Raw genomic sequence first — 19,615 nt, forward strand, 5'->3', positions numbered from 1 at the left:
TGTACTCTAATTTTTTATCATAATGTTTTTGTCTCTAGGCTCGCTACGCCAAGCAGAAAGGTCTCGCAGGAGTTGTGTTCTGGACTATTGACTACGACGATTTCCTGGGGTCCTGTGGCAATAACAGGTATCCTCTGATAAACGCTGCCAAGGAGGAACTGAACATGATACCTTCACGAGAAGAGAGTGTGATGTGAGTATGGACTCTCAAGCATTTTTCGTAAAAATACAAGAAAGATTCATTAACTTTTCATGTTGCGCAATGTAAAGTAATCTTAGCTAATATAATGAAACTTATACATGCAAGCATTAAAGCAGGATTATTTCCAATTTTTGAGCCGCTGTATTATATGCGTGTGTATGTACGGGTTGCTTTTTAATGTAACACTTCTGTTTCTGTTAATTTAAATTATACTGGAGAAAAAAATAGTTTTAGTATATCAACAAACTACGTAAAATCTTACATGTACCATAAAACCATAAAAAACTACTTTATTTGAAAATTTATAAATTTACCCGTTCACTATGAACAATTTAATTAAGAGATGCAAAGCTAAAGTAATGAATAGTATGGGGTCGCGTTAAAGTAGTAATCACTGATAAATATATTTTTATTATCATTTCACCTGCATGCGCTATTTTACAAAATAATTAAATGCGGATTCCAACACTTCAATACTTCAATGTTTCTACTGTAAACATTTATACTGTAAAGATTTAAAGGATATCAAATATACAGGGTGTCCTGGAACATGTTTTTATATTCTTTCCTTTGGTCAAAACAGTGCAAAAAACACCATACTGTATAAACATGGGTCTAAGATGCCTGGTTTCCTGACTGTGGCTGTAAGTGATTTTCACAAATAAATCCATAAATTTCAAACTCCTTAAGTGATTGATTTGAAACTTGGTAAGTAAGAATTAAAACGTACGTACAATCTTTGCACTAGTCGGTAGCGTCATAATGTTTAATCCTACTAGGTAGCGTCACGGACTTCGGGCCCAAGGCAGTGATGGCGAGGTTTCGGATCCTGGAACCTTTTATTTTAAATATCTTAAAAATAAGTGATTATTAAAAAAAGTATCAGGGCTAAGAATTTTTAGTAAATATAATTACTAATCCAAGAGTACTTAAGCTGTAAGGATCGGTTAATAAACAACCCAGATATAACAATGTTTGTGAGACCGTCATGGTACAGTGCACCCCGCCATACCTCACCGACGTGACGTGGCGCGGTGCAACAGTGTTTTTTATCTTGCTTTTTATGAACTGATCTTTACAACTTAGGTACCGATGGATTAGTTATTAAATTTACTATAAGTGATTATTCTAGTTATTTGTTTATGTCATTACTTATAGATATCTGTGATAGAAGATTTTATATGAACGCCATTTTGGATTAGTAGTATTTATAAATCTGATACTTTGTGCAAAGATTAAACTTACTTTTTACTTACGTACCAACTTCAAGTCAATCGCTAAGGAAGTACGAAAGTTATGGATTCATTTGTGTAAATCACATACAGACACACAGCCAGAAAATCAGGCATTTTAGACCCATGTCTATATGGTGTTTTTCGGTGTTTTTACAAAAGGGTTACAGAGAGTTCTGGACACTCTATATATGAATTGTATTACAATGGCGATTGATTCCAAATGGGCACACAGGTCATATATAACCAGGCCCAATTGGATATTAGTGTGGTTTGCAGTATAAGTTTGGATGCATAGGAAAATACCGTCGTCGTTGCATCAAACCTGCAGACTAAGATAATTTCAATTTGAATGATTATAGTTTTACTAAAATATTTCCGTAGACATGTCAGGTTTATTTCCCATAAGATTAGATTTAGAAAGTACTTAGGTTTGCTGCTACAGGGAAGTTTGAGTGTTTTTGATCAAAATTTAGTATTACAGGATTAAATTAATCAATAATAAGCAACCAAACTATAACCATTGACTATATAACACTATATACAGGTTGATTCAAAATGAATGACCCAGTTAGCGCTGTGATAGAATAAAAACGTGAGCAATGAGCTCTTAGGCCTACCCAGAAATAAATTAGCTTATTTTCAAAAGATCGTTTTATATTAAATATGAGATTAAAAATAGTTCAATTTTATAATGACTGACTTCAGCTTCTATTATATTTAAAAATAGATTTCCACCGACCTTGTAGTTGTAGAAAGGTGTTCACGGCTGGGGTACCCCACCTGCTGGCGTCATGTCGTCCTGTCCGGGATTGCACTGCACACTTTTTAAAGTCTTTAGAAATAGTTTATGTACACGAAAAAATAAACTTAAAATTCACTTCTTGTTATAAGGCAAAACAAAAACGATCTTTTATGGCCTAATGAGGGTTGAATTTGATTTGTAATGAAATAATATGAAAGGTTATGATAGCGGTGAGCGTATTGCTGCATGAAAAAGTGACTTAATGTCGAGAGGAATAGTAGCGGACTGTGCCGCGGCCGGACATCGTACGATGGAAAAGTACAAAGGTCGGGAAATTCCATCCTTATCGGCCGGACATGGGTAGAAAGATAAACGGTGAAACCAAAGCTCAGGGCAATGGAAAAATATGCGTTGAAATAAAAATAATATAAATGAAATTGATATCTAACATATCGCCCCCCTTGAACCAACCTGGTTCAACAGAAAATTAAAGAAAAGAAATATTCATTGGCCTTATAATAATGAAAATAATAAGAGGGTTGCAAGGGGCGTTGCAAGTTAAGTTATTGGATTGGGAGACAGGATACCTTAACGGAAGGTCGGGTTAAGGTTCCTTTTGCGGTCTTGAGTTGGACCACTCGTACTATGCCGTCTTTCCCAGGAAACACTGCAGTTACTCGTCCCATCTTCCAAGAGAGAGGTGGAGCGTTGTCTTCATGTACGATGACCAGGTCACCGACTTGTAGGTTTCTTCCATTTGAAGTCCATTTCGAACGTTCCTGTAGTGTTTGCAAATATTCTCTTTGCCATCGAACCCAGAAGTGTTGAGTAAAGGCTTGTATCAGTTTCCAACGTTGTACATGACTTGTTGATGAATTTATCAAATGAGGTTCAATGAGAGATGTCAATGGACCACCTGTCAGAAAATGGCCAGGAGTAATAGGCTGTAAGTCATTAGGATCAGCTGAAAGTGGTGTAATAGGCCTAGAGTTTAAAACGGCTTCAACCCTAGCAGTCAAAGTGATGAATTCCTCGTAGGTCAATGTTTGTTCACCCATAACTCTGGTAAGGTGGTATTTTGCACTTTTCACCGCTCGCTCCCAAAGCCCTCCCTGATGAGGAGCTCTTGGTCGTATGAAATTAAACTGAACTCTGTGATTCTCTGCAAACTTTTGAGTATTAGGATTGCGCATAAGATCTTCAAAGCACTTTCTTAGGGAAGATGCAGCCCCAACAAAATTAGTACCGCAGTCAGAATACAGCTCAGATATTAAACCTCTTCGAGATATGAATCTCGTTAATGAAGCAATGAAAGCATCAGCTGTCAAGTCAGTAATAACTTCCAAATGTATTGCCTTTGTAGCAAGACAAATAAAGAGACAAAGGTACACTTTCAAAGGTTGTGTCTTGCGGAGTCTGAAAAATTTAACTGAGAAAGGCCCAGCATAGTCTACGGCTGATATATTAAAGCAGCGAGAAGGGATGATACGTGCTGCAGGAAGTTCTCCCATGAGAGGGGCTGTTAGCTTAGGTTTGGCTCGGTAACATTTCAAGCATTTGAACACTCTAGACCTAATAAGACTTCGAGCGTTTAATATCCAGAACTTTTCTTGAAGGAAAGCTTGAAGCTGTTGAGGTCCAACATGAAGGTTGATTTTATGGTAATGGTCAATTAAAAGATTAATCACTATGTGATTCTTAGGTAGAATTATCTGATGTTTGGTTGAGTACAAAAGATTGGAGTGTTTGAGCCGACCTCCAACTCTGATTAATCCACTTTCATCCAAAAACGGAGTTAATCTTTGTAGGCGTTTAGAGCAAGTTTTATTCTTCTTTAAGAGTTCAATATCTTGAGAAAATGTTTCTGCTTGTATTAATAACCAAATTTGTTTCTCAGATTCCTCGATTTCTTCAAGTGTCAAAGGATGCGTAATATTTGATTTATTCTTTAGGCACTTAATGAAGCGTAGAACATAACACATAATGTGTAGTAATGAGGTCCATGAAGAGTATTTTGGAGCAGTAATAAAGTCAAAAGTTTGGTTTTCTTCTCTTGTGAGAAGACTAATGGTAGTAGGCTTCATTTCTGGAAGGGTATCTTCCAAGACGCTGAAACGAGCTATAGGTCAAGAAGAGGGTGAAGTTTTCAACCAGTGTGGACCTGACCACCACAAGGTGTTATTTATTAGATGAGCGGCAGTAAAACCCCTAGAGGCGCAATCGGCAGGATTTTCATTAGTTGAAACATGTTTCCAGATACATGAAGGGGTTAATTCCTGGATTTGAGAAACACGGTTAGCTACAAAAAGCTTTAGCCTGTAGGCAGGCGTATGAATCCATGACAAGGTTATGGTGGAATCACTCCAAGCAGTAATGGATTTGATTTCACATTGATCAGATAGCTTGTCAGCACAGTAATGTAGCAAGTTTGCAAGAATTTGAGCACCACATAGTTCTAGCCGTGGTATTGTAACACGCTTCAGTGGAGCTACCTTTGATTTTGCAATTAATAAGTTCACATCAATATTCCCTTGTACATCTTCTGTGCGAATATATACACAAGCAGCATAGCCTAATTCGCTTGCGTCAGAAAACCCATGTAATTGGATATCTACAGCATCTTCTAAGGATTTGAATCTTTGGATTTTTAAGTTTTCAATCAGTGGGAGCTCATTAATAAATGTTGACCATCGATCTGCTACTTCACAGGGAAGGGGATCATCCCAGCCAAGCCCTAATGTCCACACATGCTGCATTAAAGCTTTTGCCCAGAAAGTAAGCGGTGCTAGCATTCCAGTAACATCGTAAATTCTAGCAATAGTGGAAAGAATTGATCTCTTGGTGAACAAGGAGGATGGTTTCTCAATTGAATAAGAAAATTGATCTGAATCAGGATTCCATTTTAATCCTAAAATTCCAACAGCATGTTGATCTAATACAACAGGAGTTACACAGTGTTCTTTAGGTAAGTTTCCTAATATCTGTGAATCATTCGAAGCCCATTTACGCAGCTCAAAACCACCTTTTTTAAGGATAGCTATAACTTCATCACGCAACTGCGATGCTTCTTGGATAGAATTTGCGCCTAAAAGGGCATCATCAACATAAATTTGTTGCCGAAGGAATTTTGAAGTCATGGGATAGTTTTCTCCCTCCTGCTTAATTAGCTCCTGAATAACTCGGTTTGCGAGAAATGGTGATGATGACATTCCAAAAGTGACTGTGGTTAATTGATAAATATCAAGTTGACTTAAAGGGTTTTCTCTCCAGTAAATAAGCTGAAAAGGTTGGTCATCGTCATGGATGGCTATCATAAACATCTGTTTAATGTCACAAGTAAAGGCAATCTTTAAAAGACGGAAACGAAGAATAATGTCTCTAATCTCATTATGAAGTTTTGGACCTGGGTGCAAAATATTGTTGAGAGTCAGTCCTGTAGACGTAGGTGAAGACGCATTGAAGACAACTCGTATCTTACCATCTTTGTACACACCATGATGAGGCAAAAAACAATGAGGCCTAGAAAGGTCTAGATTCTTGTCACAAAGTTTCATATGACCAGAGAGCCTATAATCTTCCATGAAATTTATATAGTTGTCCTTAAGTTCAGGATTAGACTGAAATTTACGTTCCATAGATAGGAAAGTGCGTTTTGCCGTTGTAGAAGATTCTCCTAATTTTGAAGGGTCATTTTTGAATGGTAGTTTGCACACAAATCTACCTGTGCTATCTCAAGAATGATTATCTAAAAAATGGCGTTCACATTCTTCTTCTTCTGGTGACAATTTCAAAATTGATGGAGGTTCTTCGATGGACCAAAAACGTTGGAGCGTTGAGTGTAGGTCAACACCATTAGTAGAAAGTAGAGTAGATAACCCACTGTAGTTAGAAGGGCTTTGCATGATAGGAACGTTTCCTAGAATGACATAACCAAATATTGTGTTGATAGCATGAGGCATGTTGTCGCCAAGTGCAACTGTAGGCCCTAACAATGTTTGTGTGAACAGGTCAGCCCCAATTAATAAATCAATTGGGCCTGGTGTATCAAAGGTTGGGTCTGCCAATGTGTACCCTTTCAACTTGGTACGTACATCAGGTGAAATGGTAATGCGAGGCATGTAGTTAGAGATTTTGTCTAGTATTAAGACGGAGTGTGAAGAAGCCAAAATAGTACCATTAAGTGAAGAAAAATTCACTATTGTTAAACCTTTAGGTTTGATTTGAGCTGAAGATATGCCTGTTATTTCAGTCACACCACATAAGGTGCGCTTAACCTTAAGCATCGAAGCACAGGACTCTGACATAATAGTAGCCTGAGAGGCACTGTCTAGTACAGCACGTACAACTATCTGATTTCCATTCTCAGTAGACACCTTAATCAGAGCTGTGGCTAAAAGTATCATACTATTTTGAGATTGTGCAGTAGCAACCACAGTGTTACCAAGGTCATTGGCTAGGCCTCTGATACAAGAGGTCGAGGAAGTGGCTAAAGTTACTGATTGTGTCGCACTATTAGATTGTACATTCTGATCCTGCTTTTCAAAATGAAGAAGAGAGTGATGCTTTTTCTTGAATTTTTTACAAGAATAAATAGATCTACAAGATCCTGTGTTATGATTTCCAAAACAGTTTAGGCATACATTCTTCTCTTTAATAATATTGTACCTATTCTGAGGAATCAATACTCCAAATTTCTCGCAATGAAATATGTTGTGCGCAGAATTACAAAAGACGCAACATGGTTGCTGCTTACCAGCTGAAACTGACATTAGTACTGCCTTGTTAGGCTTTGCTACGTTACCTGGCCTTGAAAAAGGATTTTTCGGTTGTAGCATTTTAGACGCATTAGGTTGCTTGGAAGTAGATGAAAAGGTTGAAGTTGGCAAGTTATTTAAATATGCTGCTTCTTGTTGAATACACTCATCCTCAAGATATTTTAAAAATTCCCCAATGTTTGGAATAATTTTAGAGTCTTCCCTTTTTCGTTCAAATTCAGCACGTAACTCAGGATCGAATTTACGCAACAAGTGTGAAGTAAGAACTAGGCTTTCATTGGCTGCAATATCATGGTTAAGGGCCTTTAGGGCTTGATAGTTGTCATTATAAGCTGATATAAAATTTCTAAGCTCCTTAACAGAGGGTTTGTGAACCTGCGGAAGGTCAAGAATCTTGTTTGTGTGGAGGGTAACCAATAGCCTAATATTGTGGTACCTTTTTTGTAAATTTCCCCATGCAATCAAATAGTTGGTGGCATTAAGTGGCAGGGATCTAACAAGGTCAAGTGCCTCATCAGACAGGCAAGAAAGCAGATAAGAAAATTTCTCTATGTTTGAAAGTGATGAATTTAGATGAATGGTAGTCTCAAATATGCCTTGGAAGGCTATCCAGTGCTCAGCCCTACCAGAAAAAACTGGCAAGTTGATTTTAGGTAGCCTAATAGATGTCTTAGACTTAACCTCTGTTGCTGGACCAGCTGTGCTAACATCAGAATCATTTAGGCCTAGGCCTGGTTGTTCAGGTGTAGGAGCAGGCAACAAAGCATCACAAGCTGACTGTATGCTAATATATAAATCTGATATTTTCTCTTGAAAACCACTTAGTTTGTTATTGTCTATATCCTCAATGGAAGCAATATTAGAAAAAAGCTTATTAACATGTTTTTCAAACTCAAAGTGTTTTTGATTAGCTGTTTTTGTCAATAGTTTAAGCTTATTAATTTGTTGGGAGGTTAACTCATTAACAATACTAACTTCAGAAAGACTTACCACTTGTTTGTTGATGGCTTCAAGTCTTATTTCGATCAACTCACAATGTTTAACAAAAGTTGTAAACCTCATATTGAGCCTTTAAATGAGTATTGAGACTTAAATATTCTAAATTAAAGATGACATGATTATTGCCGAAACATACTTCATAAGTTGTAATTATCTCCAATACTTTGAACTTCCATTTTCTCAAACGTAAACAAACAATTTTGACAGCGCTGCTGCCATGATCAGGTCTAACAGCTGTTTGTGTTCTTGTCGCTGCAGTCGTAGTGGCAGTGGCATGAGGCAGTGGAAGCAGCTGTGACGTATCAGGTTATGACGTAGGAGGTTAGGATATGGGGGAGGAGAAATATAAATGGTTACAGAAAAAGCCGATTCGATTGGCTTAGCTTGATGGAAAATAAAAATGGCGGCTTGTTACAAGGATTGCCTTCTGAGACGTTCTCAGGAAATTACATGAAAATTGTAGGCTATGTTTTCGTAATAATTACGACAGAAAATTCTTACTGAATTTTAATTAGAATGAGATATGAGAAAATATTTTTCCCTAGGCCAGTCCTACAAATGATGAAATGATCAGGTTCGAAAGGACCAATTATATGATAGAATAAAAACGTGAGCAATGAGCTCTTAGGCCTACCCAGAAATAAATTAGCTTATTTTCAAAAGATCGTTTTATATTAAATATGAGATTAAAAATAGTTCAATTTTATAATGACTGACTTCAGCTTCTATTATATTTCAAAATAGATTTCCACCGACCTTGTAGTTGTAGAAAGGTGTTCACGGCTGGGGTACCCCACCTGCTGGCGTCATGTCGTCCTGTCCGGGATTGCACTGCACACTTTTTAAAGTCTTTAGAAATAGTTTATGTACACGAAAAAATAAACTTAAAATTCACTTCTTGTTATAAGGCAAAACAAAAACGATCTTTTATGGCCTAATGAGGGTTGAATTTGATTTGTAATGAAATAATATGAAAGGTTATGATAGCGGTGAGCGTATTGCTGCATGAAAAAGTGACTTAATGTCGAGAGGAATAGTAGCGGACTGTGCCGCGGCCGGACATCGTACGATGGAAAAGTACAAAGGTCGGGAAATTCCATCCTTATCGGCCGGACATGGGTAGAAAGATAAACGGCGAAACCAAAGCTCAGGGCAATGGAAAAATATGCGTTGAAATAAAAATAATATGCTATACTAAATGAAATTGATATCTAACAAGCGCTTTATAACTTTTTTACTATTAAACTTACCGCTTTAAAATACACATCAAACGAAAAAGCAACTCAAAGAGTTTATGCCTTCCAAAGACACGTCATTTAACAAAATCGATCCAGCAGAACTGTAGATTTAATTGTACAAAGTTAAAAAGTAATCTCCAACTTTTTATATCACTAGAAATTTGGAAGTTACTAGACGTTTTTGCAAATAACTTTTAATTGGTGAGGAAATCGACCAAAGTGGAAGGTAATATTCCGAAAGAGAATGAAATTTCCTACAATCTACTATTATGCATTTCTTGAAAATACTCAATAAAAGTAGCCTTAATTTGGCTTAAAATAAAAACAGTGTGAAATTTAATGTTTGCTATGTTTATTGTCTACATTGAAGACGGGGATTTTCAATTTTTTTTTTATTTTGAGGCAATTTTTGATACTTTTCTTGAGTATTTTCAAATAATTCATTTTAGCAGAACGTACGAAATTTTATTCTCTTTCAGATTATTACCTTCCATTTTGGTCGATTTCCTCACCATTTAAAAGTTATTTGCAAAAACGTCAAGTTACCTCCAAATTTCTAGTGATAAAAAAAGTTGGAGATTACTTTTTAACTTTGTACAATTAAATCTACAGTTCTGCTGGTTAAATGATGTGCCTTTGGAAAGCATACACTCTTTGAGTTGTTTTTTCGTTTGATGTGTATTTTATAGCGGTAAGTATAATAGTATAAAAGTTATAAAGTGTTAAAACTGGGTCATTCATTTTGAATCACCCTGTATAGTGTTATATAGTCAATGCTATAACATGTTAATTTTGATCTATAATATATCGGTCCTGGGTTTTATCATGAGACCAATGGTAATAACAAATTCTCCACAGCGAGATTCGCTGGAATCATGGAAGATGCCATACATTCGTACATTACTTACACTCAACTTTCCAGGGTATTTCCGGAGGAACCAACAAGACGCACTTCAAAACCCGTAGCACGCCCAAAACCAACACGGGTTGTTACAACAAAGAAGTTGAAAACTGAACCTCCTACAAAATCACCGGCCACTACATCAACACCTCCCTCCACTACAAGGTACAGACCTGCAGGTAAATGATTGAAACTTACACTTCAAGAAACTAGTACTGTATGTATAGCCGTAAATCAAATTTTTGGTTTCATAATTTTTTTTTATGATCTTGGATGAGTAGTAAACCATGTTTTATGCTCGTTGTTTCAGCTCCTTTAGTTGACGTTTCCCCTCCTTCAGTAGATCCTCCTATACGCTCCAGAGCCCACGGTCAACACGATGACCAACCTGATGAGAACGATCTTCAACCTGACCTGGTGGTTGAACTTTTACAGCTGATCGAGAAAGCAGGTAATTCTTCGTCATATGCACACCAATTGATTGGTTGACTATATCTTATACAGCTTAAAAGCGAGTTTTGACATGTTGACTTGGAGTATGTGAGGATAAGAAAATACCCCCGTCGCAGCAAACCTGCATACTAAGCGAATTTCCATTCACCCGGCTTGATTTCTACTAAAATATCCCCTATAAATGTTCAGATTTATTTCCTATTTAAATAACATTAATTTTAGTGAGCAGTTAGGTTTGCTGCTACGGGAAAGATGTTGAGGTGTGTTTTTTCAATTGAAATATTGATAGCTTAGTATGAAATAAGCCAAATTGCCAAATTTGATTGAAATATATCCATAAACAAGCAAACTAGAACAGTTTATTTATTCTCCATAAGAATAACATGGGAATTTTAAATTTACAATTTCTTTAATTTTCTCCGTAGTCAATGAACATTCAAAAAAACTTCAATATACTAAATTATTTGTTTTTTAAGCTCTTCAAAATGGTCTAGAGAGAAATTTAGAAATTTAAAGTTTTTAGGGTCAAAAATGAGAAAAACCCATTTTTACCCCATAAAAACCCCCATAAACCCCTGATCCCATGGTCCGATTATGCTGGTTCGCGAACTCGTTTGAATAAATGTAGGTTTACACGTTTGTACCAAATTTCATCAAAATCGGATCAATTTTGCTCGAGTTATCGCGCTAACGGACATATATATATATATATATATATATATATATATATATATATATATATATATGAATTTGAACGGATGGTGTTTTTGGCCTCTGGGGAGCTCAAAACGAAAAAGTAAATCGGTCCCGGGTCTAGGTCTTACCATGAGACCTACGGTAATAGATTATTCCCTTTAAGGGAAATTCGCTAAAAAGAAATGGACTTGCGTACATGTTAAACATACTCTATGTGTAAGGAGTGTTTCTTACAAATTCAATACATCCGCGATGTAAAAATACATTATATTTTATTTATGTCTGCTTTATATACTACTACTGAATAATTAATTAGTAGTCATGTAACACTTTATAGAATTTAGTTTCTTGGACCAAAGTGTTCGAGATAAAAGATAAAATTCTCTTTTTTCAACCCTTAAAAATCCCATACATCCAATTACTAGAGAAGAGTAAGGCCATAAAGGTGACTAGAGTAATAGATTTTTTATCTGATAAGCCTTATCTAGTTATAGATAAAAATTAACAATCCTAATAAGTTTGTGAATCATATTCCTTTAAGTGGGTAAGTCTGATAATCAGTTTTCATGGTGGTTTCTTGCTTTATAAGCACTTTCTTTACATTAACAGTATCTAATATAACACATTTAAACTGGATATGAAGGGTTTTGGAAATCTTTCAAAATATATAAATTTAGTTGGGATAAAAAAATTTACTAGTTTAATTTATTTGTAATCTACACTTTATAAGCAAAAATTAAAATGAAAAAATAATTCATGACATATTTTATTATACTGCAGTAATTATATTGATATGGTAATATTATAATAATAAAAGGTAAAACAATTTTAATTGTGCATTACGAGTAAACAACACGATCCAACAGCATTCACTTACCTACCCAATTCCCAAACCTGTCAAACTTGGACAATCAAGAGACTCATAGAATAGTTTGGGCATTAGTTGAATGAATAGTATTGATACCATAAAGATAATAATAATATATCAATTCAGGGTTAAAATGTACATCTATTGACACTCTAAATGTTTTAGGAGGAATGAAAAACTTCTGCAAAACCCTGCGAGAAGCGAAGAACATTTACAAACGTACGAGAGGAACGTCCTTCTCTGCGAGAAGATATGACGACATGATCGTGGACGTTCCCAGCCTGGAGCCACTGAGACTACTCATAACTAACTCGTCCATAACCATACAAGAACTGAACATTTATGGACAACCATGATCTGTGATCCAGAACCAATATTAATCTTCGGAAAACTTCACTTGCTTTAACGCGGACATCACAACTGAAGTGGGCCAGTCAAATGTGTCTACCAGATGCTGTGTACTGCTTAATGTTACATTTTGGTGTCTACTTCTTGTAATCTATGATTTTATCTTAGTTTTCGGAACTTTGATACATTATGTGACACAATACATGCTACAGTACTCAAATAATTGTTGTTTATGACAGAAAACAGACTTCTACGTCAAAAATGTTTAAAAAAGGTTGCCACAACACAAACAAGAAGGGAAATGATTCTCTCACCAAGTTAATTAATAAGTCATTTGAAAAAAAATAGGCCCAGTTCACTTGGTAAATGATTAGAGTCAAAGACTGTGAAACGCTTTTGTTTTATAAACTTAAGATGTATATAAACTAGATGATTGTGACTAATGTATGGATTTGCGAACAGAACATTCTTATATACACACAAAATACATTTTAGCATTATTTAAGAATTAGTAATTTAATAGTTTTTGTTTTTTTCGGAGTGTTTTACGGGGGTTATCGTGGTTTCAAGAGCTGATTTTGGTATGCATTACTATATTTACTTTTAACTACTGGATTTTAAAAGACTGATGCTATTCAAAATAAGTTTTCGATTGTGATAATTTTCTGTAAAATAACTTATATAATCATTCAAACGCTTACCATACACGTTGTACATTTTATATGGCGTCCTTTTTCATTGCACTTCATTGTAGAAGACCGTCTGAGAATCCATAAACGTGAATTAGAATCATATTAACACCTTCTACCTATGTGATGCATTGTATCCAGGCACTAATTGTACGTGGATTTGTATCCTATATTTCTAATTAATTTATTCTAACGATTCTGGTTATGTATAGAGATACACTACTTTGCTTTTCCTGTTACATTTAATTAAGGTTGGCCCTAAGAAAAGTACGAAATGCGGCCAATGATTTTTTTTTTATCAATTAATCCAGGCTCTCTCTCTTTTTTCGATTATGAAATGCCAACCCAAATTCAAATAGAAAATATTTCATCTCAACTAAGTAAGTCAATGTTTGTAGCAAACGGTTAAATTAGCAAATTATGATGACTTTTAACAGTTAACACATCTTCCCACTTTTAATTTCTGACAGCAGCTGGAGTTTCATAACAATGTTTGTTTCCCATGTTAATCTTATAAAGAATACGAAACTTTAAAGGGCCCCAAGGCCCTCACTCTCTAATTATTTCCATAAAAAAAAGTTTCCTGCACAATTTCACGTTACGCTCTTTCCAATGACACCAAAAACATGTCAATCGGTTCAGTAGTTTCGGAGGAGTAATTGTCACAAAAAACCTGCTTGCGTATTAAATAAGTACTAGTGGTCGTCCTGTGGTCGAAACTCGACCAAAAATAATTATTTTACAGATTTCTCTATTTTCTCCCCACACTGTAAATAAAACATGTGATTGGAATTTCTTCCCTTTGTTTTGATTTTCTGTTTACATTTTGTTGTTATTTCGTCACCATCATGGCAACCCATATGGTCCATGTTAATTTTTTGAAGTTTTCAAATTCATTTTTTGTGCTTATTTGTTAGCCTATTTTAATTTTTAAAGGCATGCTGCACATCTACAGGAAAATATCTTTCCAACAGTATGCGTAGATTTTCCCTGCGATGCACACGAGCTGAGAAAAAAGGTTTTAAAGAAACATGCTTGCCTATTAATATATAGATAGATACTAGTTAACCACCCGTGCTCCGCCACGGGAATGTTGTCAGCAACAAAAGAAATAATAATTAACAAAAACTGTTTATCTTTGTATTTTATTTAGGGGTTGTTTATTTTTTTACATGAAATAGAGCTGATAGTTTGCCTGTATAAACTATTTTATATTAATCGAACCGATATATTATTTTAACCAAATGAATGTTTTATATTAATTCGAGTTTCATTTGAAAAATAAATAGTATACGAACTGGGCAATGCTGATAACCTAATAAGCAGCTATTTATGATATTTAGATAATTTGCTCAAGTATATTTCTATATTCGTCGTTTTTTTCATTGCATTTGTTGTATGGAATAAAGATAGTCACTTAGCCTACATGTAAATCACGCATCAGCAGTTGGTCGCATTTCACGAATCTTTGACCCATACTGTGAGTAAAAGCTGTGTTTACGTCGTATATATGAAGTTGGGCATACTTTGTTCAATGTTAGAGGGTATTAACGGTCCAATTTGATGGAAAAGGAATCGTGGATTTTAAAACTATGTAGACTACCACTACCAGAAAGATGTTGATTCAAGTGAGACTTAGAACTGGCCATTTCAAATGCAGATTTGTATTATATTTTACTCAAATAGTTTTTTGTCTCTTTTGACCCTTGATCCTTTTTATAGTCGCTGTTGATAAGATTTTCCATAAACTCAAAATGTTGATAAGGAGTTAATTTTACCTTCCCCTTGTGACAACATAAGGAAAAAAATATTTGTGTCCCTGTTGGTCTGTTCTGACTCAAAATTCATAGATTTGCAGTACTGACAAATCCAATCTAACGACCCCAGTTAAAAAAAAATGTATTTTTTAGAAGGGACTTCCAGAGCAAATTTAACACCATCACTGCTCTTTACCTTTTTAGTTCGATGGTTCTCTCTCTATTTTTTTTTTTGTTCTGTTTGTCTCTTTACGCCCAATTAATGATTACCTTTTCTTTTTCTTTTTTTACTTTTCACATCCTGGGGTTAATGATAAGGTTTTACAACGCTATAATGACCCGAGTCAACATTGCCATTAAACATCAAGTCAGATACTTCTTCGCCAGAACCGAAATCGTTAGTCACAGTTTCTTAAGCAACTTCCCTGTGTAGGCCTACTCGAAAAAATATAGTTAAGGTATAGTTCACTGATAAATTGTAGTTCCAAATATCCCAGCGTACTCGCCATCTCGAGAGGGTAAAATTTGGACATCGAACTGATCTTGAGTAAGATTAATCACTTACGATAAAATGTTTGTATGTTTACCAATCATTAGCAATTATCTGTACAACTTGCAAGCGGATTTCCCTATGATTGTTCTGGTGGCTATAGAGAATAAATTATATTGATCAAAACAATAAGTTTCCGTCCCCTACTATGGGTATTATTTCACATTCCCTACTCAAACTTTAACTCAATTACCACTTTCCTTCAGATCACTTTGCAGGAAAACTAAAACATTTTTGAGTCCCAGTTAGTCTGTTCTGACTCGAAATTCATAGATTTGAAGTAGTGACAAATCCAATCTAACGACCCCAATTCAAAAGAGTTGGTATTTTTTGTAGGGACTTCTAGAGCACATTTAACACCAACACTGCTCTTTACCTTTTTAGTTCAATGGTTCTCTACATTTCTTTCGTTCGGTATGTCTCTTTACGACCGGTTAATGATTACCTTTTCTTTTTCTTTTTGTACTTTTCACACCCTGGGGTTAATGATAAAGTTTTATAACGCTATAATGACCCGAGTCAACATTGCCATTAAACATCAAGACACATACTTCTTCGCCAGAACCGAATAGTAAGTCAAAGTTTCTCAAGCAACATCCCTGTGTACTTGAAAAAAAAATTCACTGATATATTGTAGTTCCACGTATCCCAGCGTACTCGCCATCTCGAGAAGGTAAAGTTTGGTACCACTGAACGTCTAACACTGATCTTGAGTAAGATTCGTCACCTACTATAAAATGTTTGTTTGTTTCCCACTCATTAGCAATTATATGTACAACTTGCAAGCGGATTTCCCCATGATCATTCTGGTGGCCGTAGAGAATAAATGATATTGATCAAAACAATAAGTTCCGTTCCCTACTATGGGTATTATTTCACATTCCATACTCAAAATTAAACTCAATTACCACTTTCCTTCAGATCACTTTGCAGGAAAACTAAAACATTTAAAAAATAAGTTAACAAATACACTTTCCTTGATCAAAATTGTGTGTTAATAAACAGAAACTCCAAGTTTAATAACTGCATACTGAAAGTGAGGTTATAAAAATAATAACAAATGTCTGACAAACATTAAACAGCTGACGAATAATTTATAAACTGTGCATTATATTCTTCAATAAGAATTGTATTGACTCGACCTTTAAAGGGCTGTAGGTCGTAGCCCTTATAAAAAACGTAAATTCTAAGGAAGTTCGGCAAATCTACACACTATCACCTTTAATTTGAGACATAAACCTTGTAGATCGGTCCAGTAATAACTGAGAAAACAGTGTTACAACTGTGTATTAAATATATAGATATAGATGGACTAGCTGTACCCACGGGCTTTGCCGCGTTTAACTTCATATGTGAGCTCGTTCTCATGGCTCAATCACGTCCCGGTTGAAGTTCGTTCGCTACGCTCACTCACCTTTAGGTTGGAGCTCGTTCGCTGCGCTCACACGTCCTGGTTGAAGTTCGTTCGCTACGCTCACTCACCTTTACGGTAGGAGCTCGTTCGCTGAATGGTCTGAAAAGAGCTATTCCATCATTATAGGGTAGAGTGCACACGTATGCAGTGTTGCCACATTTCCGTAGAATCTCAACTGTGATACACATACGTTCCAAGTTTCATCAAACTGGTTTCTTGAGGTTTTAAGTAATCTTTACGTTATTCATTTCATACTGTTAAATAATAAGTCAACATGTTAAGTGCGCGGAACCAATGTACTAAAGTAGTTTGTTTGAACTAATAGTGAAAGTTGCACCACTTGTGTGTTAATACAGGTTGCGCCAAAGTTAGTGTTCAAGGAGTGATTTGGAGTAATATGTGAAATATATGGAAAAACATTTATTTTATTTTGTATTTTCCCCACTCAATGGCTTTTATCTATTACGATATAAAGATTAAAGTACTTTACTTCGTCTTAACATCTATCATGATGTCTGGAACATCATGATGCATTGTATCTAGGCACTAATTGTACGTGGATTTGTATCCTATATTTCTAATTAATTTATTCTAACGATTCTGGTTATGTATAGAGATACACTACTTTGCTTTTCCTGTTACATTTAATTAAGGTTGGCCCTAAGAAAAGTACGAAATGCGGCCAATGATTTTTAGTACAATAAAAATATGTTTTGACAAAAAAAATAACACCAAGGAATTTGGCAGAAATGTTGGGTGTACTTTCCTTTAAAACATACTAAAAGTCCCCTAAAATTGAAGCTGTGCTACGGCACCATATTGAAAAATATATAACATACATAAATATATAAATATGGAAAGCATATTTCTGTATTTTTGGCTATACTTACTTTATTATTAGCGATACAGGGAAAAGCTAAATTCACAAAATTTAGTCCATCTAAAAATACACATTTCTTTGTATTTATCATCTTTATCTAAACCCAATGATTTTGAGTTATTTGTGTTTAAGTATATTTAGTTTTTCTATTTATCAAAAATTGTCGAAACCCATGGAAATCGACGGTTACTTTCAAGGATTACGATAATTCATCCCATTTAGCTAAATAGCAAACTATACATAGGTTTTTGTTTGCTGCTACAGGGAGCGTAATGTAGTGCGTTTTAGCGAATTTCCCTATAGAGAAGTAGCTATTACCGTAGGTCTGATGGTAAGACCTAAGCCCATATATATGTGTGTGTGTGTGTGTGTGTGTGTGTGTGTGTCCATCCGCACGATAACTTGAGTAATTTTTGTCCGATTTTGATAAAATTTGGTTTGAAGGTGTAAGGGGCGATAAACTTGAATGAGTTCGTGAACCAGCATGATCGGACTATGGGAACGGGGGTTTATGGGGGGTTTTATGGGGTAAAAATAGGGTTTTCCCATTTTAGACCCTAAAAACACAAAATTTCACAATTTCTTATTAAACCATTTTGTAGAGCTTAAAAAAACAAATAATTTAGTATATTGAAGCGTTATTATGCGCCTAATTGTTACGGAGAAAATTCAAAAAAATTGTAATTTTAAAATTCCCATGTTATTCTTATGGAGAATAAGTCAACTGTTGTAGTTTGCTTGTTTATGAACATATTTTGGTCGATTTTGGAAAATACTTTTATTTCTTACTAAACTATTATAATTAAAAAAAATCTTTTTTAGCCTCCCTGTTGCAGCAAACCTAAGTACTCGTTAAACTAATTCTATTTAAATCTATACTTATTTAATACGCAAGCAGGATTTTTGTGACAATTACTCCTCCGAAACTACTGAACCGATTGACATGTTTTTGGTGTCATTGGAAAGAGGGTAACATGAAGTTGTGCAGGAAACTTTCTTTTTAGGGAAATAATGAGAGAGTGAGGCCATGGAGCCCTTTAAAGTTTCATATTTCTCCATAAGATTAACATTGGAAACAAAAATTTTTATGAAACTCCAGCTGTTGTCAGAAATTAAAAGTAAAAAGAAGAGCTAATTGTAAACAGTCAAAAAGTTTGCTAATTTAACAGTTTGCTACAAACTTACTGGACTTCGTTGAAATTCGTTTTAAAATAACGCCTGCAATACTTAGAAATTGCTCGAATTCGAGCAACAGGGACACTATTAATACGCAAGCAGGATTTTTGTGACAATTACTCCTCCGAAACTACTGAACCGATTGACATGTTTTTGGTGTCATTGGAAAGAGTGTAACGTGAAGTTGCGCAGGAAACTTTCTTTTTAGGTAAATAATTAGAAAATAAGGCTCTGGGGCCCTTTAAAGTTTCGTATTTCTCCATAAGATTAACATGGGGAACAAAAATTGTTTTGAAACTCCAGCTGGTGTCAGAAATTAAATCTATATAATTAATACGCTACATGAAACTTTGTCGGTTGAACTCCTCCGCCATTTCTTAACCGATTTTATCCGTTGACGTCTCATTGGAAAGAGCGTGTCGCGTAGATTTGCAAACTGGCCTTACATTTTTGAAAAAGTCCCTTGGACTCTGCCCCAGTGGCTTTGAAAGTTCCCATGTTATCTTTATGAAGAACATAATTGTTTACATTTTGATCAGCTGTATAATTTAATTGCTGTTATTTATTTTTCAATTCAATATTTACTATTTGAGTTTGTGTAAACATAACCCCCAAGACGGATCGTGTTAATCTTAAATTCGGGTTGTATCTTAAATTTGTATATTTATCGTCGTTTTGTGCCGCTACGACGG

General features: G+C 35.2%; 1 protein-coding gene across 1 annotated transcript in view; it reads left to right on the forward strand.

The window, feature by feature from the left end:
- The window catches only part of LOC128989055 (probable chitinase 10), a 50,399-nt gene extending 36,489 nt beyond the window's left edge, over nt 1-13,910 (forward strand). The window contains exons 19-22 of the mRNA XM_054410911.1: nt 39-193; nt 10,114-10,271; nt 10,403-10,543; nt 12,275-13,910. Of these exons, the coding sequence (XP_054266886.1) occupies nt 39-193; nt 10,114-10,271; nt 10,403-10,543; nt 12,275-12,465 (645 nt within the window). The 3' untranslated portion in view covers nt 12,466-13,910. The remainder of the gene's footprint in view (nt 1-38; nt 194-10,113; nt 10,272-10,402; nt 10,544-12,274) is intronic.
- Nucleotides 13,911-19,615: the final 5,705 nt, after the last annotated feature.

This window comes from Macrosteles quadrilineatus, unplaced genomic scaffold (assembly GCF_028750875.1).
Source record: "Macrosteles quadrilineatus isolate MER2022 unplaced genomic scaffold, UCM_ALF_1.0 Scaffold_3__2_contigs__length_128488019, whole genome shotgun sequence".
NCBI classification, from domain to species: domain Eukaryota; kingdom Metazoa; phylum Arthropoda; class Insecta; order Hemiptera; family Cicadellidae; genus Macrosteles; species Macrosteles quadrilineatus.